General features: G+C 36.8%; 2 protein-coding genes across 2 annotated transcripts; both read right to left on the reverse strand.

The window, feature by feature from the left end:
* Positions 1-1,539: 1,539 nt before the first annotated feature.
* On the reverse strand, positions 1,540-5,247 carry LOC147337928 (uncharacterized). The gene is made up of 6 exons (XM_086309215.1): positions 5,199-5,247; positions 4,745-5,110; positions 3,335-3,655; positions 2,623-2,880; positions 2,028-2,147; positions 1,540-1,613 (listed from the first exon to the last, which is right to left on the reverse strand). The coding sequence occupies exons 1-6, from the start codon at positions 5,242-5,244 to the stop codon at positions 1,540-1,542; spliced, it is 1,185 nt and encodes a 394-aa protein (XP_086165341.1). The 5' UTR covers positions 5,245-5,247.
* Positions 5,248-10,202: 4,955 nt separating this feature from the next.
* On the reverse strand, positions 10,203-19,299 carry LOC147337929 (uncharacterized). Its single transcript, XM_086309227.1, has 8 exons — positions 19,245-19,299; positions 18,796-19,158; positions 17,318-17,680; positions 16,495-16,857; positions 11,246-11,347; positions 10,838-11,095; positions 10,634-10,759; positions 10,203-10,414 (listed from the first exon to the last, which is right to left on the reverse strand). The coding sequence occupies exons 1-8, from the start codon at positions 19,297-19,299 to the stop codon at positions 10,233-10,235; spliced, it is 1,812 nt and encodes a 603-aa protein (XP_086165353.1). The 3' UTR covers positions 10,203-10,232.
* Between the last annotated feature and the right edge of the window lie 276 nt (positions 19,300-19,575).

Raw genomic sequence — 19,575 nt, forward strand, 5'->3', positions numbered from 1 at the left:
GAATATCAGGCTGCAAATGCAAAAAACAATGTGCACTTTTCTGCGCATTTTTCACAGATACTGTAACACAATTAATTTTGTCAATAATGAGACTGTCTGCTTTACTACCAGTATCAATAGTAGGCTTGGAGAATATTTTCACCACTGACTATCATGCTTACTTTAATAATCCTAAATGCTCAACACAAAGTAGTTATTAGCCTTTGGAGCCAAAGATTATTGAAAGAGATGTGAGATCTGTAATTATAAGGATAGCTCACTGAAACCTTTGTTTTTTGTTTTTGTTTTTTTTATTTTAAAAATGATGCAAAAAGTCAACGAGATTAAAGTATTAAATATTTAATAACTTTAGAGCTTTGTTCATCAGTAATGCTGATAGGATGTGGATGTGAAACAGACTCCAAAGACATCAGTAACACAATAATTATCAACATCATTCAACCATCTCAAAGTTTATGTTAGACGTGCATTTCAGTATATCTAAATATTTCTGTAAATTACCAAATGCACAATGATACAATCTTAAACAAAAAAGAATAATGTCACTGTCTCCAAATTTATCTCTACATGTGCATTTTGTTGTTTATCTAATATTGACATTGAATAAAAAAGCAAGAACATAATTATAAAAGCATAGTTGAGCTGATTAAATGTTATCTTGACTCTGAAGATCTCTTTGATATTCGTGCTGAAGCTTATTGTCAATTTACTGTCCAGTATTCAAAGCATTTATAGGTTGTTGTAAGTGAAAAAAGGCTTCCACTGTGTTGCGCATGTGCCCATAGATCCAAAACTGATGCTTATTTTAATCACTATAAAAAGTAGTTTAGCAGTGCACAAATCTACAATACTCTAAGGTTTTACTGTGTGATGTTTCATGAGATGTTATGATTTGGTGTCATATAAAGAAATCTGATCTGATTTGTGTTTAAATGTATAAAGAATGTGTGTTTGTTATACTGCCAGTACTGCTTAGTAGTGATGACACCAAATAACACAATGTGTTTGATTATTCTTTAAAAATAATAATTCTATAAGAGAAGCTGGAATTTGGATGTTTTATCACTGCCCAGAGTACTGGTTGCACTGCAGTCATGCAACAGTTTAATCTGATGATTAATTTCCACAATTACAAAGTCAAAAACTAGTCAATTTCAAATTAAAAGAAAGTCCCTCATTACAATCACAGTCTTTGTTCCATCAGACCTTCAACAAAATACAAATGCAGAAAACACATACAGTGCTTCTGTAATTAAATATAGAGAGAATCTAAGACTCTAAGACTGGATGCATTGATGCCCTGTCGTAATTTGGAACTCGAAGTACCGGTAATGAAAATCAATATTAATGAGCTTTGATGATTAGTCTGATGTGAAATCACATTAAATGAAAAACCTTTAGGTATCTTTCCATCACCTTCTCCTCCATGGACTTTCAGTGTTGCAGCCCACCTAAACTCAGCAATCACTTAAATTACCTTTATGGGCCTTGGCATACAAGCAATCACCTCCTGTCGGTTTTGTGTGCCTACATCGCTTTTTAGTCTTGACTTGGGCATATTGTGTCTGACACCTTCACTGCTGCTCTTTGCTCCACTTCGTCATCTTCTTCCTCTGCAGAGTAACAAGAAGATAAAATAAAGCTCAGTAAGTCATTAATACAATAGTGTGACTTGTGCAGATTGACAGGAGTTAAAAAGAAACAGGAAATGATAAACATTTTTTAATGTCATTTCAGATTCTGAGCAAAAATCACACACAAACTGATTTAAAATTGTCTTTTTTGTGAGTTCACATGACTTCTTTATCAACATGATCAGAATCAACCTTTTGGGATTTACTTAACTGAATAACTGAGCATGCATCAAGACATTCCTTATCAATATTTAAGAAAGTAAAACGGTTGTTTGTTTGTTTTTTTAAAAAAGCAAGAGCAAATTTTATTCTTTATATATTTAAATGTATTATCAATTTATAAAAAGAGCAATAAACAACCAGAGTGCAGTGAGCACAATGAAAGTTTTGTACCTTCTTGTCTTGCAGATATGTTGTTTTGTTTCTTCTTCTGAAAACAGATGACTGCTATACCCACAACTAAGAAAATCACGAGTGCTGAGAGGACACGAACCATCAATAGCAAAATTACTGCTGCAAAAATAAATGACATAAAAACAAATAAGTCAACAAATGAAGAAAACAACAAAGAAAATAAACATCAGTGAATCCACTTCATAAAACTCCATTTTTATTTGCTAAAGTACCAGTCATCATTGCTGACATTTTGATTTCATGAGATCAGTTGGGTTAAGTTAACTGGTTAATGTAAATATCCCATAGGTATGAGTGGAAATGGTTGTCTGTCTCTCTGTGTTAGCCCTAAATCAGTCTGGGGACCTGTCAAAGGTGTAGCCTGCCTCTTGCCCTAAGATAGCTGAGATTGACTCCAGCCCTCTCCACCACCCTGATAAGCAGAATGGAATGGGTGGATATGATATTTGTGCCCTGTTGACTAATGTGCAAACAATAGAAATGAGCAAACAATCGAAAGATTTATGAAAACCTTACAGTGCCCATAATAAACACAAATTGCTATTTAGCTTTTATTAATAATGTGTTCACTCACCACAGATAGATATTTTCTCTTCTTTGAAGACATTACTGACGTTGTTCCTGACTGAGCAGACCAGATCTACTGAGACGTGCTGTTTCAGAGTGATGATGTTTGTCTTATTATTTCCAGAAAGGAGCTCAGCATCTGTCAGTGTGCGTCCATCCAGAGTCCAGCTGTACTGAAGACTGTCCCCTCCCTCAGAGAAGCAGGACACCCTCCTCTCTCCCAGGGACAGACACTCAGAGACCAGCAGGACAGAGGACACAGGAGCTGAGACAAATAGACACAGATGACTATTGATTTTAAGATGCGCGTTATTATTTATATTGTCCAATGAAGAACAGGGAAAATACAAAATACATGAAATTTAACTATTATTTAACTAAAACTATTATGTGTGTGTTTATATATATATATATATATATATATATATATATATATATATATATATATGTGTGTGTGTGTGTGTGTGTAATTGTTGTCAATTTCCCATAGAGGATAGTTATTATTGTTATTTTTTTATTATTATTAAAGTATTTTAACATTTAATATTTACTATTAATGTTTACCTTGAATACAAAAGGTTAAAAAAATATGTTTAGATTTTACATCAAAATCTAATTCGTTATAGTCTCAAATGAAAAATAAATTTCACAATGTTAAATTTCTATCTACAAATTGTCATCATTTCCCAATCGGAGAAAAATTTACTCTCATTATTTACCTTGAATAAACAACTGTAAAGTCTGCTCGCCTGTTGATCTTCCATCTGAATCAAAGGTTTGAAGGGTATAATTACCACTGTCATTCCTGCTCAGGTCACTGAGCCTAAATGTCCCATTAAAGGGGAGAATGACTGATCTATCTTGTACTATATTAGAAATAACCTTATTATTTCTGACATCTAGTATTTTTAATGAATTCTTTAACAGTTTGTATCTTGTTATTTTTGAGGTGCTGTCCATCAGCTGGATGTCCACAGTTCCTCCCAAAGCTCCATAACACAGAGCTCCATCCTGTCTGCCATCACAGTAAGTTTCCACACCTGCAAATAAACAGAAAAAATAAACAAAATAAACACAATCAAAACATTGACAATTTTCATTGTTCAATGCCCTCCAAGTAGTAGTTGCTGTCGGTCACTGTAGCTTTACAGTCACATCATCATCAAATAGAAAAAATGTTAAATGTTGTACATAACCTGTAGCCTTTCTACAAAAAAACAAAAACAAACAAAAAAACAAAAAAACCTTTTAATGGATTAATATCAGTAATTCAGTGATTTTCCAAAATGGGAAAAACAGAGGATTAAGCAAAGGATAGTTTTAGATTTACTTTTCCATATAATTTGATAACTAAAATTCTCATTGCTATAATTAATTTAACCGCATACTCATGTTGAAGTTATCTCAGAATGAGGTATTATTGTTTTTTTAAACAATAATGCATCTGGCAGGAGTTTTTTTTAAACACAAATACCATTAACTGACCTCAGTACAGGTCTTCAGAACTTTTTTTGTTTCTTTCATCGTTTCTCATTCAAGCTTGTTCTTATTTTTGAATCTTTTTTATTCTTTCTGTGCAGAAGCTACTTAAGAATTGTGCTATGTAAAAAAAAGTACATTATATTGTTATACCTCACCAAACAACACCAGAGATGATAGCTGTTAGACACCCAAAAAAAGCTGCATGGAAAACTTGTGTGAAAGCAGCACAATCACAACCACATCTACTATTATACTTGTGCTTGACACTTTAATTTTCTCATTTGGTGCAGCTAATAATGATTGGTGACCAAGTGGAAAGCTTCAGTATGACTTTAAAGCATAAAGTTTAATATTAAATCAGTAATATTAATAGCAGCCCATGTGTAACTAAAATAACTGGTAATACTAATAGATACACAGATGTTATATCACACATTCTGTTCATTCACTTCAAGAATCTGGAAACCTTAAACATTAAAGTTGTGTCTGAGTGTGGATATATGTTTTTCCTTTGAAATTCTGTTATATGTTGCACAAGTGATGTACACTGTGCTTTGCAGTTCTACTCAGATGGCGTTTATATGATTTGTGATAAACTTTACAATAACTTTAAAGCTATAAAATCATAAGTAACTTACATAACTTGCTTTCACCTTTGCCATTGTCTTTAACATCCAGGGTGAAATTAATTTTTTTCTCTTGGACTCCATTGGAATTAAAGACCTCAACAGTATATTGACCTGAATCATTCCTCCGCATGTTTGTGATCTTGAGTGTCCTGTTCTCGATTATAAACTGTAGTCTGTTGTTAAATTCCTTGTCTGTTGTTGTTATTTTTTCTTTCTTCAGACTGAACACAGTTATGTTCCCCTTGGGAAGTACCTTCAAAAACTTCATTTCACGGCCACTAGCATTAGTCATCACTTGGATATACACAGTTCCTTTAAGAAGAGGAGAGCATGGACATGTGTTCTTGGTAAGATTACATGTGGTCTCATCAACTGGAAAGAAAGCTGGAAAAGATGCATTCAAAAGATTGTGAGTTTAAATTATTCACACTCCAAATGTACATTTTTGGCATCATTTTGAGGACAATCTTACCATGAGTTCCTGCTACTACTAGCAAAAGGATTAGAAACTGCTCCATGATCCTTATTCATCCACGCTTTGGTTTGAATCTTGAAAAGTAAATTTTAAAAAATGCACTTTAAAAATGAAATGAAATTATGAGCAAATCTGGCTATAAATCTGCTGGGACCTTTAGTTCACACTGAAACAGTAAATGGGTGATGATGTAGACACAGTATTTTTGTAAAAAGAATAAAATAAGCTAAACTGTCTTACTTCTCCTTCTCATTTTCCTCTCCCTGTTTTAATTGTACTTGCAAAACTGAGTCTAGACAACACTGTATCTGTTGTGGCCATTTTTGTTGAATGTTTATAAAATGCAATTTGTATTCATTTTTGTTTTTTCTTTAAAGGTGTAAGAATATACTGACCTGGTTTTGTTATGTAAATTTGTAATAAATTTTATTGGAGAAGCTTTTGGAAAGTGATTGGTTTATTAGCTTATGGACCCTCCCATTAATCAAGAGATTAAGAGCACCCTGGATGGGTGTGGTAAAGAGGTTTTTTGTTTGCCAAATGTCAGATGGGAAGACGGGAGGGTTAGAAAATGATTTTTGGAACACTTTTGAAGTTGTTAAAGCAAATTAAGTTAACTTTCATTTAATTTTAAGTTTTAAGAAGTTATTTGGCTGATTTCTGTTTGTAATTTTCCACGAAATAAACGGCATATGATTTTTAAACAATGGAGTCAGAAGTGCGTTCTAAAACAAACCTCCCGTTGCCACCCACGGCCTTTTCTTGGACTTTTTTGGTGTTTGGAACGTAAAAGGCCGCGACAGTATCACTAAAGCGAAACTTTTAAAGGGTGATTATCATACAATATCTCTTGTTTACGATGGTCTTGAGTTTTCTTCCTAGAAAGCACAGGCAACAATTCACAAATAGTGTAGAAGTGTCCTGGGGGGAGAGCGCTGTTGCTTAGCAGTCTTTACAGGCTGTGAGGGAGAGATGCCTTTTTGAGTGCTTAGGTTTGCATGAAAGGAAGGGAAATAAGCAATATAGAAAGAAAAAAGAGATGCAAAGCATTGCAACAGCATGAAACTGTGAAGCAGTATTGTTTAACTTTTGGAATGGCCGGCTGATTCACCAGCAAACCCTCTTCGCGTTTTTACAGACGAATCACTGAGGTGATCACTTTAAAGTAGCTTTGAGTTGGTTTTCAACTTTTGTTCTCAGCTTTGTGTTTATGTATAAAACACAGGATATCGAAATGTATTCAGTAACTGTTCTGTCACACTGACTGCAGGTTATAAATAAGTAAACACAGCTCACCTTAAGAGTCTCCTATAGCATCACCTACACTCCAAACATAGCTTCTATGCTTCTTCTTTACTATTCAGCCTCTGTGGACTCAGCAGGCAACTTTCAGATAAGCTCCTTTATTTTACCAAGATGCAAATAGGCCCAGTTTAGAATGACCATGTTTCCTGTAAGTGATCGGCTTCAAATAAACTGTACTCAGTTTTCATTGGTTTCCATTGCTTGGTGTTACTGATCAGATTCAGATAAGAATGCATAAACTCACACGAGGCAGGATGTAACTACAATAGAACTGTAGAGAGAGAAGTTGTGTATCAATTTAGTGACACTTAAACTCCCAAAACCAGTCGTGTCATTTTATACTCCAACTAATAATGCAGTTTCACTGAGACTGTAATATTTTCTTTTAAATAGATATAACCCAAAAAAAGAAGTTTACAAACAAATTGATGCCAGTTTAACACAGACATGACAGGCATTATAATGTATAATTAAGCTATAAATATTTTATTTGATACATCTGAGCTTAATTGCTCAAAACACATTTACAGACATTAATGATTGTTGTACTGCTCAGTGTGTTGAGGTTAGATGTTAGGTTTTAACATAAAAGAAAAGATTGTCATTGTAACCACAACAGTAAGGGTCACTACACACACGACAAGCTCAGATGCAGCTTTTACCACGAAGAGCCTCTGTATGTTTCTTCTTGCTTATATTCTGACCCTTCACCATAGTATACTTTCACACTCTATCTGTAGTTTAGAACGATCTTCACATTGAGAAAGAACATGCAACAACTTAAGTAGTGACAGTAAACACACTGACTTGCGCAATCTCACAGCTGTATATCAAAATGTCAGAGGATCCAGTCAGTTCCCCCCCTGAGAGAATGAACATCTTCAGCTACAACTACAACTCGATCTTGTAGCACTTTGGCTTAATAGTAAAAATACGTTTTCATGTGTCCTGACAACAAAAAGAACAACTCTTGATTTTCTAGTCATGTCATAAATTCTATTGATAGTGATTAATGTTGAGTTTCCTGAAAATTTTTAAAAATTTAAAATAATGTTTTTGAGATTTTTAGATTGTGAAATTGCTGATTCAATGTTTATAATTCACAACCTTATGAAATGGCAAAGGAAACTCTTCACACCTTCTTAGCAGAAAGGAGAAATATACATGCAAAGTGATCAAATACATACATTCACACTGTGGTGTTATTTCACACTTGTCTAACACCCATGCCTTTGCTTTGTAACTTTTCTGTTGCAGAGCTCAACTCACTCGCTCTCTTCTGGTTCAATTCCTTCACCCAACACTGGTTGTCTATGGTTTGAAGACATATTATGCTTTGAATTTCAGTCTTACATAGCTTTTCTTCTATAGGTATCATTTATTTCAACTACTGGCACGTTATTAACAAAGAGTTTTACTGAGTACAGACATTATGTATAAACAACAGTAACCCCTTGGTAAACCAGTAGAGGGAAACCTCACACCTCTGCATACTGATGATAGGTTTTTGTTCAATGAAACAGCCCACAGTTGAAATGTCAGCAAAGCTTAACAGGATAAGCTGATGACACAGTACAAAGACAGTTAACTGAACAGGAAATAAAATGCTGTCAAAGATTGCTTGAAATATTGATAGAAACAGGCCAAAAATAACCACAAATAATATTTTTGTTAGCAGATAATTAATAAATTCATATTTTATCAGTAGTATTCTGTCAGGAAAAGCAAAGCAATTTAAAGCTACTTTGATATCAGAAAGCACTGCCATAAAGCTCCTCGCCCGTCAGTTAATAAGTGCATCTATCCTTGACATTACTGCCACCTTGTGGCTACAGTCATCTGTCAAAGCTGTGCTTATTTCATCTCATAGCAAAGTGTAGCGCAATCTGGTTACTGTGAATGATAACTGGAGCTGGGCAAACTGAGAGGTCAGTAACGTGTTCCTGGTCGTTTGCGCATGTACTTTGTAGATAAACTTTTGGTCTGTAAACTGATGGTAGATCTGCTAGAAGCTTGCCACATAGGCTTCCAGTGGCTCTGCTTTCCCTGTTCTGAGATCAGTTCTGACCTGCACTTCATATGGAAATACAGGTAGCATCAGGAAGTAAACAAGCTTTTTTTTTTTTGAAAAATCAAGATATAGGCCTGTGTTTCTGAGCTAATAAACAACTGCCACTACAAACACAAAATATGAAGCTTCACATTAAACACATAATAAAGTATTTAAAATTAGCTCAGCCGTATACAGCAAAAATATTAATCAATTTAACACTGATGGGAAACACTTTTATGTAGACTAATAATTATTATTATTGTTATTATTATTATTATTATTATTATTATTATTATTATTATTGATTTAAATTAAGCAATTATCCATCAATTATTTAATTTAATTTAAAAAACAACAAAAACTGTAATGGTCCTTGTGTCTCTTACCCAGCGTTTAAAGTTGGTTTTGGACTAATGATTCTTTCTGTTAATTTATGACTTAAGTGTTACTTCTTTATAGTTTAGTATTTTTCTAGTGTGTACTTTTAATATTCATTCTGTTTATCCCCACACATGTGTGTGTCTGTTAGTCCCTGTTTAATTTTCCTTCTTCTTCTTCTTCTTCTTCTTCTTCTGTCGGTTTTAACGGCAGCTTGCATCCAAAGATGTTGCACTACTGCCATCTCCTGGCTTTTACTCTCACTTCACTTAAAAATCATTGGAGCCTCTTCTTAAAAAAAAACAAAAAAAAACACAAAAAACAAAAAATGTTCCATTCCACCATTCATCTCAAACCTCAGCACTCTCCTTTGACTTACATACTTCCTGCAATTAATAAACACATGTTCAACCGTCTCCATAGCATTACACCAATCCCATAACCCAGTAGGATGTTTCCCAATCCTAAAAAGAATACCATTTAGAAAGCAAAGGCTCTTCACTTTCCTCTGACACTGTAGCCACGTTCGCCTTTTCCCTCGTTCAGCCATTTCTTTGGCAATGCACTCGAACACAGCCCGGAAAAGAATTGTCTCCCTATGGTAATCAAGTCCAAAACCTCAGTTTCTGTCCATTGACTCCCTCCGTCTCCAGTTTCCGCCGCCATGCTTTCTCGTTTGTCTTTGCTGATAATTGGTGTCTGTCTTGTGTAAGTGACGTAAAAGATGGATTGAATGATCATGACCATGAACATGACCATCCAAACAGCAGTCGCTTTCTAAAACATCAGATATGTATCGGACTCAGTACCACATACGAAAGTGACATAGGTGGGATTTGAAAATATCGGATTTGTGCTGTCCACACTGTCATACCATGATCGTATATGGGTCGCATAGGGTCAAGAAAGTCGGATTTAATGCGCTTTCGCCTGCAGTGTGAACGTAGCCTAAGTCTTGTGTCCAACCTCTGGCACCCACACAGCCACCATGATAAAAAAATACTAACATATGTGCTTAATGTCTTTTTGGAATATATTTCAAGTAGACAGATGAAATGCAATTGCAAAATAAATAATACATGAAAGAAGGAGACAAAGATCTTTCTCTGATTTTCCACTTCGATTATATTTTGCTGGATTGCTGTTCTTGAATAATAAAAACACAAAAAACATATTGACATATACTAAAAATATACTAAGCTGTCAATAAAATGTGGAATGAAAAAACCCCCACTAATGCTTATTTACAAGCCTATGAGGACACATGAGAAATGTACAACAGGTGAAAAGTGACACTATGTGTTGGAGTGAGAACTCAATGCAATCATCAAAACAGAGTTATCTGGATATTCCATCCTTTGTGGGACAGCAGGGCCCTCCAATATTGTTTTTTTCTTCCAAGCGAAATAGAGCGAAATTCCACTTAATGATATAATTACCACAGCGGCTTTCAAACCAAACACGAACCAGGAAGCACCTGTGCAGAAAAACAAAATATTTATGACAAGTTAGAGCGGTGAAAGAAGAGTCATTGTAGAATTTTGCTTATATACCATACTTTATAAGACAAAGGGAAAAAAACCATGAATTAATCCCCTTCATCAGAGTTAATCTTCCCTCTTTAATAATACCTTGGGTCATTATTGATGGCAGTTTAATCAAAGCGGATTATTTGACACTATGTTATTCTCCTTACCCACTGCAGTTTGTGTGGCCGTGGAAGGGTCTCCTGTTGGTTCGGGACAAAGGGTATTACTGGACTTATGCACCCACCCTGACATCTGTGTCCCATTAAATAATGAGCAGCTGATGAAAACAAAGCCTATGAGCAGATAAAGAGATAACTTTTAAAAAAAAATTACACTAAGAATCAGCTTTTATCAGTATTGTTCTCACTCACCACAGGTAGATATCCTCTCTTCTTTGAAGGCATTACTGACATTGTTCCTGACTGAGCAGACCAGATGTCCTGAGACGTGCTGTTTCAGAGTGATGATGTTTGTCTTATTATTTCCAGAAAGGAGCTCAGCATCTGTCAGTGTGCGTCCATCCAGAGTCCAGCTGTACTGAGGACTGTCCCCTCCCTCAGAGGAGCAGGACACCCTCCTCTCTCCCTGGGACAGACACTCAGAAACCAGCAGGACAGAGGACACAGGAGCTGAGAGAAACACACAGATGAGTTTAGATTTTAAATCAGAATCTCTGTCTTTTTCTATAGTCTCTAAAAAGAAACAAGGAAAGAACAAAATACATGTATTTGATATTTTGTGATATATTATTTAGTTTGCCAACAGAACAGAAAAAATACCTTGAATAAACAACTGTAAAATACGCTCGTCTGATTTTCTTCCATCTGAATCAAAGGCTTGAAGAGTATAATTATCACTGTCACTCCTGTTTGATACTAGGGCTGCTCGATTATGGCAAAAATGATAATCACGATTATTTTCACTGAAATTGAGATCACGATTATTTGACGATATTTATTTAACCCTTTAAGACCTACTATAGAACCAAGTCCACCAGAGCTTATATTTTTTTTTTTTACATGCTGTAGTGCCATTTGTGGGAGCATTTCAAGTTGCTATACATCAATACAACTGTTATAGCCCATATTTTAATAATATGTATGCATTAAGTCCATAGTAATTACATAAATTGCAAAAAAGTGCAATAAACTACAAAAAAAATTGAAAATCGCTTTTGTTTTGTTTACATATATTTCTACTTGGAGAAATTTAAGAGGCTTATCCCTCAAAACTTTAAATACAATAAAGTTGCAAAAAATAGTTTACAACAGGAAATTTATTTTGAGTGTCTTCATAGTTTTATTTTGGAGATACAGTTTTTATATACTGCAGGAAAAACAAAAAACAATCCTATGATGCAAATTTGCAAAGAAAACAGCATGTGCATCATTTCACTGTGGGAAGATAAGATAAGATAACCTTTATTAGTCCCACACGTGGGAAATTTGTTTTGTCACAGCAGGAAGTGGACAGTGCAAAAGTTATGAGGCAAAAATTAGAATACAATAAGAATAAATACAGTACACAACTGTACAGAATAGAATAAAATAAAATACTATATACAGTAGAATAAAATAAAATAAATATACAATAAGATAAAAATAGAATACAAATACAAATACTATATACAACTGAGTAAAAATACAACGATGACAGAAAGGATTATTGCACTTAGTGTTATTGCACATGTGTGGATGTGTGTGTTTGTTCAGTTAAAGTCTTTGTTGTGGAGTCTGACAGCAGTGGGGAGGAAAGACCTGCGAAATCTCTCCGTCCCACACCGTGGGTGCCGCAGTCTCCCACTGAAGGAGCTGCTCAGTGCTGTCACAGTCTGCTGCATGGGGTGGGAGATGTTGTCCATCAGGGATGACAGCTTAGCCGCCGTTCTCCTGTCACTCACCACCTCCACTGGGTCCAGAGGGCATCCTAGAACAGAGCTGGCCCTTCGGATCACCCTGTTCAGTCTCTTCCTGTCCCCAGCAGAGATGCTGCCGCCCCAGCAGACCACACCATAAAAGATAGCAGAAGCCACAACAGAGTCATAGAATTTCTTCAGGAGTGGGCCCTCCACTCCAAACGACCTGAGTCTCCGCAGCAGGTACAGCCTGCTCTGCCCTTTCCTGTAGAGGGCGTCTGAGTTATGAGTCCAGTCCAGTCTGTTGTTCAGATGAACACCAAGGTACCTGTAGCTGTCCACAGCCTCAATGTCCATACCTTGGATGTTCAGTGGTTGCAGTGGAGAATGCTTGTGCCTGCGGAAGTCTACCACCAGTTCCTTGGTTTTACTGGCGTTGATCTGGAGGTAGTTCAGCTGGCACCAGTCCACAAAGTCTTGGGAAGTGTTACGAACAGCTGATGGATCGGCAAAGCGTGTTTCTGGAATATTATGTTTTTGTTCCTGCAAGCGCTTTTTATGCAATTTTTGCAAAGCTATATGTGGAAGGAAACTCCTCCGGTTTCATATGCAAAACAAATTATTGCGCTAGCTTACACGGTTCAGGTTCTACAGGGATTTAAAAATAGTTACACAACACGGAGCGTGCTGCTCTGACCGGCTTTAAAGGGTTAACAATGACTTTAAAAAAATAATATAAAATAGTGTGCAACACCACTGAAGTTTTTTTTTTTTTAAACTCTTTTCAACCAGCGGCAGTCACTCTCCAAATAACTTCTGCTTAGCTTTCCGAGCTTCCCTCGGGTCCTCTTAATCAGCGGTCTCCAATCTTTTTTGCGCCACGGACGGTTTATGCCCGACAATATTTTCACGGACCGGCCTTTAAGGTGTCGCGAATAAATGAGGGAGGGGCCAATAATCGGCTCAGTCATTTTTAATGATCGTTGAAAGCCCAGATCGTAATCGTGATTAAAATTCGATTAATTGAGCAGCCCTATTTGATACTATACAGAGTTGGAAAGTATTTGTACTTTGTTATTGTACTAAAGTAGAATTCTCAGGTATCTGTGCTTTACTTGAATAGTTTTTAAAAATTTTTGTCAAGGGTTCAAGTGGCAGAGGAAGAAGAGATGTTAGATATAAAGTCAAGGACTGCTCAGTGGTATTTACCCAATTTCGCTGTGCAAGAAACTGCACAATGACAATAAAAAGCTCTAAGTCTAAAAAAGCTCTAAGTGTATTTGATCAACTGGAAATTAGAAGTTTACATGCAAGTCCTCATGTTTTTAAATCAGATTTATTAGGTCTTTGTATTATAATGATGATTTAAGTTCAAGTTTATACAGCTTTAGTCTTGTGTTCTTGTTTAGTGAGGCTCCTCTTGTGTCTTTGTCACACTCCTGTGTCGCTTGTGTGAGCCTGTGGTCTTATCTGTCTCCTTGTTTCTTCCCCCGCTCTTCTCCAGGTTTCTGTGTCACGTGTTTGTGTACTTCCTGTTTCATTTTGACAGTTGTTCGTCCCGAGATCAGTGCATTTGGTTTTGCTTCCCATGTGTTTCTTCTTCCCTAATCACCCTCATGTATATATTACATCCGTTTTCAGTGCGTTTGCTTATCCTTCCTTGTGTCTTTGTGTTTCCTTGGTTATTCCAAGCTGTTTTGATGTATTCCCTGTGTTTTAGGTTTTTTGTTTGTTTAGTTCTAGCTTCACAAGTTAAAGTTTTGAATGTTTTTCAAGGAGTTGGTGTTACTTTCTTACTTTGAGTACATTTCAAAGCTAGTACTTTTTTAAGCCATTTTAAATGTAGCAGGTTCCCAGTGTTTTTCTACAAGTCAGAACAAGTTTTTACATTTCATCTGTGAACTACATTTTAATGGTTTAATAGAGGTTGTTCAGTTGTTTTCCCAAAGGAAGGTGACTGTGCAAATGCAAGCTCTTTTAATATATTACTTATCTATGAATTTACTATTTATTAACCGATTTACTATAAAGCATTACCTACATTTTTTGGAATTACAAAGGTGCCCATCAAAAATGATGTCACTGAGTTTGTAACACAATATGAAACAGACACTTTTTTATAAGGCTGAAGCATCAGGTTACAAGTGCAAAAAATAATGCATCTGGCACTTTTTCAGCTACCATTGCACAGTTAACATTGTGGCTCAATACTTGATTAACCATTTCAGTTGTCAGGAAATCCAGATTGATACACTCCAAGTTGGTTTCTTCACTGAGCTTTGCTTTTTTATGGTTTCTGATTTATTATTGTGCTTATCTGTTATTCTTTCCAACCCTTTCTGTGAATAACCTTAATAAATGTTAATAAATGTGCCATGTAAATAAAGTTTATTGTTCTTATATACACGGTGTGCCATTTATATGGATACACTGTAATAACATGGGAATGGTTGGTGATATTAAAGTCCTATCTGTGGCACATTAGTATATGTGAGGGGGCAAACTCCTCAAGATGGGTGGTGACCATGGGGGCCATTTAGAAGTCGGCCATCTTGGATACAACTTTTGTTTTTTCAATAGGAATAGGGCCATGTGACACATCAAACTTATTGGTAATGTCACAAGAAAAACAATGGTGTGCTTGGTTTCAACGTAACTTTATTCTTTCATGTTTCTCTTTGTTCACAGCCATTGACATGTCAAAGAGGTTAACACGTGAGGAGCGGATCGAAATTGTGTTGATATCTGGTGAACGCAGTAACCGGGTCATTGCAGCAGATTTCAATGCAAGACACCCTACGAGACCACCCATCTCCCATGCTACAGTCAGCAAACTGCTTGCTAAGTTTCGTGAAACTTGTTCAGTGTTGGATTTGCCAAAATGTGGACGCAAGAAAACTGTCACTAATGAGGAAACATCAGTGGCTGTCCTAGCTTCATTCAGCAAGAGCCCACAGCGTAGCACTCGCTGCATGTCACTGGAGAGTGGCATTAGTCGAACATCCCTTCGGCGGATTTTAGCTACTCACAAATGGCACCCTTACAAACTCCAGCTACTGCAGCGCGTCAACGAGGATGACCCAGATCGGCGCACAGAATTTGCAGAATGGGCAAAACAAAAATTGGAACAGGACCCTCAGTTCACGCAGAAAATTTTGTTCAGTGATGAGGCAAACTTTTATGTGAATGGTGAAGTTAACAAACAAAACCACCGCTATTGGTCTGACACTAACCCACATTAGACGGATCCCTCCAAGACTGTTGGAACAACAAAAGTGATGGTTTGTCCATAGTGGGTCCATTCTTCATCAATGGAAACCTCAAGGCCACTGGATATTTGAAATTGCTACATGATGATGTGTTTCCCTCTTTATGCACTGAAGCTGGCACGTTCCCTGAGTTTTTCCAGCAAGATGGTGCACCACCACATTAAGGGTGCCAGGTCCGAGCATTCCTAGATGAACAGTTTCCTGGAAAGTGGATTGGTCATCGTGGGCCAGTTGAATGGGCCCCGAGGTCTCCTGATCTGACCCCCTTAGACTTTTATCTTTGGGGTCATCTGAAGGCAATTGTCTATGGTGTGAAGATACGAGATGTGCAGCACCTGAAACTACGGATACTGGATGCCTGTGCTGGCATTTCTCCTGCAGTGTTGCTATCAGTGTGTGAAGACTGAGAGAAGAGGGTTGCATTGACAATCCAACACAATGGGCAGCACATTGAACACATTTTAGGAGTGGTCAGAAACTTGTAAATAACTCATGAAAGAATAAAGTTACGTTGAAACCAAGCACACCATTGTTTTTCTTGTGACATTACCAATAAGTTTGATGTGTCACATGGCCCTCTTCCTATTGAAAAAACAAAAGTTGTATCCAAGATGGCCGACTTCTAAATGGCCCCCATGGTCACTACCCATCTTGAGGAGTTTGCCCCCTCACATATACTAATGTGCCACAACAGGACTTTAATATCACCAACCATTCCCATTTTATTACAGTGTATCCATATAAATGGCCCACCCTGTAGATTAAACCTCAGCACACCACCATAGCTGGTAGTGTCAGACACCAATCAAAAAGACACACTGAAAACGTATGATACTTATATAGTTCTGTTTAACTTTATAACAATTTCATAAATATACAATAAAGAGTAAGTTGCATAACTTGCCTTCAACTTTTCCATTGTCTTTAACATCCAGCGTGAAATGAATGTTTTTCTCTTGGACTCCATTTGAATTAAAGACCTCAATGCTGTATCGACCTGAATCATTCCTCTTCACGTTTGTGATCTTGAGTGTCCCGTTCTTGATTATAAACGTGAGTCTGTTGCTAAATTCCTTGTCTGTCGTTATTTTTTCTTTCTTCAGATTGAACACAGTTATGTTCCCCCTCGGAAGCACCTTCAAACACTTCATTTCACGGCCACTAGCATCAGTCATCACTTGGATATACACAGTTCCTTCAAGAATAGGAGAGCATGGACATGTGTTCGTCCTGAGGTCACATGTAGTCTCATCGCCTGGAATGAGAGCTGGAGAAGACGCATTCAAATGAACGTGAGCTTAAGTTATTCACACTTCAAATGGAAATGATTGGCTCCGTTCCTGGCAAATTTTCTACTATAATACTTCTTCTTCACTGCTTAAAGTACTAATTTAGTGCAGCTAACACTAATCAATGACCACGTTTAACAGTCCAATGTCCCTTTAAAGTTAAAGATTAAATTATGAGTATGGATACCATGTGTGGTGAAAATAACTGGAAATACCAATAGAAAGACAAATACTATATCACAAAATTTTTCATTCATTCTCTTCAAGAATTTGAAAACATTGAGCAGCATGAAACATTTGCATCTGTCTTTGTAGTTTTTTTCCTCAGATCTTCTATCATTTGTTGGACAAGTGATTTGTACGGTTTTGCAGTTTTAGTGCAACATGATGCTTATATTTCTGATTAACTTTATAATAACTTCAAAATATATAACTTGCCTTCAACGTTGCCATTGTCCTCAACATCCAGGGTGAAATGAATATTTTTCTCTTGGACTCCATTTGAATTAAAAACCTCAATGCTGTATCGACCTGAATCATTCCTCTTCAGGTTTGTGATCTTGAGTGTCCCGTTCTTGATTATAAACTGTAGTCTGTTGTTAAATTCCTTGTCTGTTGTTATTTTTTCTTTCTTTATATTGAACACAGTTATGTTTCCCTTGGGAAGCACCTTCAAACACTTCATTTCACTGCCACTAGCATCAGTCATCACTTGGATATACACAGTTCCTTCAAGAATAGGAGAGCATGGGCATGTGTTCGTCCTGAGGTCACAAGTAGTCTCATCAACTGAAACGTGAGCTGGAAAAAAGGCATTCAAAAGAACATGAGCTTAAATTATTCACACTTCAAATGGAAATGATTGGCTTCATTCCTGGCAAATTTTCTACTATAATACTTCTTCTTCACTGCCTAAAGTACTAATTTAGTGCAGCTAACACTAATCAGTGACCATGTTTAAAAATTCAGTGTCCCTTTACAGTTTAAAGTTAAAGATTACATTATGAAAATGGATACCAGCCCATGTGTGGTGAAAATAACTGGAAATACCAATAGATAGACAAATACTATATTGCAAAATTTTCCATTCATTCTCTTCAAGAATTTGGAAACATCAAGCAGCATGAAACATTTGCATCTGTCTTTGTAGTTTTTTCAGTAGATCTTCTATCATTTGTTGCACAAGTGGGTACTGTTTTGCAGTTTTACTGCAGCATGATGCTGTCAGGGTCCCTGTTTCTAACCGGTCGGTTCAGTGTGACTACACATGTTTTTGTTTAGATTTTTTGCTCCTGCTCTCTCTCTCCCTCCCTCACTGTCCCTCCTTCCTCCTACTGCCTGGGGAGAGCTCACCTGTGGGCTCCCTCCCTTGGCCCACGCACCTGTTCGTAATCTCACACCTGTGGCTCATCACTCGACAATGTTCCAGTAACTATATAAGATGTCAGCTCTGTGTTTCTCGTCACTGGACCGTTGCCAACTCTTGTCAGTGTTAACCCCGGCCTTGTTTATTCTCGTATCTCTAGCGATCTTCCCGTAGTAATCTTCTCGTATCTTTGTGAATAGATTTCCCTGGACCTGTCCACGTGTTACCTGCGTGACTGAGTGTGTGAGAATTGGAGCCAGCTTTGTGTTTCTTGTGGATTGGTGGAGAGTGAAGAGGAGCATGTGGCGTGGAGCGTGAATGGAGTGTGGACCTAGGAGCGTGTGTTGGTGCAAGTGTCTTTCCCTGTTCGTGTGGATTCCCGGAATCTGTCTTTTCCCTCACTTTGTAAATAGCTCAACTGGTGTTTCTGTAAATAAACACTCTTTATTTTTCACGACCCAGAGCCTGCGCTTGAGTCCCTTCAGTCCCGTTGTGACAGATGCTTATATTTCTGATTAACTTTATAATAACTTCAAAATATATAACTTGCCTTCAACTTTTCCATTGTCTTTAACATCCAGGGTGAAATGAATATTTTTCTCTTGAACGCCATCTGAATTAAAGACCTCAATGCTGTATTGACCTGAATCATTCCTCCTCATGTTTGTGATCTTGAGTGTCCCGTTCTTGATTAGAAACTGTAGTCTGTTGTTAAATTCCTTGTCTATCATTATTTTTTCTTTCTTCAGATTGAACATAGTTATGTTCACACTGGGAAGCACTTTCAAACACTTCATTTCACGGCCACTAGCATTAGTCATCACTTGGATATACACAGTTCCTTCAAGAATAGGAGAGCATGGACCTGTGTTCATCCTGAGGTCACAAGTAGTCTCATCAACTGCAACGAGAGCTGGAAAAAAAGCATGAAAAAACACAAGTTTAAATTATTAATCCTAAAAATGTATATGTTTGTCATCTTTATGAGGAAAACCTTACCAAGTGTTCCTCCTGCTAATAGAACAATGATAAGAAACTGCTCCATGCTCTTCATTTATTGACTGGAAAATTATGAACAAATCCAGATATAAATCTGCAACAAACCTAAACCCAAACTGACAGGAAAAAGTAAATCGGTGACAACACATGATGTTTTCACTAAAACAGAAAAGAAACTATCACTTCTACTTGCCAGCACACAGAATAATGATACAGGCTGCTGTAGCAAACCGAAAGAAATATGTACCACATGTGAACAAATCATTTTCCTCCACTATTTCAATAACTAAGTTTAAACAACACTGAATTGGTCTTCACATAATGTATACTT

This window comes from Aulonocara sp. 'chitande type north' Nkhata Bay, linkage group LG2 (assembly GCF_057382095.1).
Source record: "Aulonocara sp. 'chitande type north' Nkhata Bay isolate Kocher_YH1m ecotype deep benthic linkage group LG2, A_spYH_male_GT1.1, whole genome shotgun sequence".
Taxonomy (NCBI): domain Eukaryota; kingdom Metazoa; phylum Chordata; class Actinopteri; order Cichliformes; family Cichlidae; genus Aulonocara; species Aulonocara sp. 'chitande type north' Nkhata Bay.

Excerpts from the sequence above, each read along its gene's own strand:
- LOC147337929 (XM_086309227.1), bottom strand. The coding sequence starts at position 19,299 with ATGAAGAGCATGGAGCAGTTTCTTATCATTGTTCTATTAGCAGGAGGA. Across the intron at positions 19,159-19,244 it reads ATTAGCAGGAGGAACACTTG|CTCTCGTTGCAGTTGATGAG; the intron begins GTAAGGTTTTCC and ends CTTTTTTTCCAG. Across the intron at positions 11,348-16,494 it reads AGACAATGGAAAAGTTGAAG|CCCTAGTATCAAACAGGAGT; the intron begins GCAAGTTATGCA and ends ATAATCGAGCAG.
- LOC147337928 (XM_086309215.1), bottom strand. The coding sequence starts at position 5,244 with ATGGAGCAGTTTCTAATCCTTTTGCTAGTAGTAGCAGGAACTCATG. Across the intron at positions 5,111-5,198 it reads AGTAGTAGCAGGAACTCATG|CTTTCTTTCCAGTTGATGAG; the intron begins GTAAGATTGTCC and ends CATCTTTTCCAG. Across the intron at positions 2,148-2,622 it reads AGAGAAAATATCTATCTGTG|CAGTAATTTTGCTATTGATG; the intron begins GTGAGTGAACAC and ends TTATTTTTGCAG.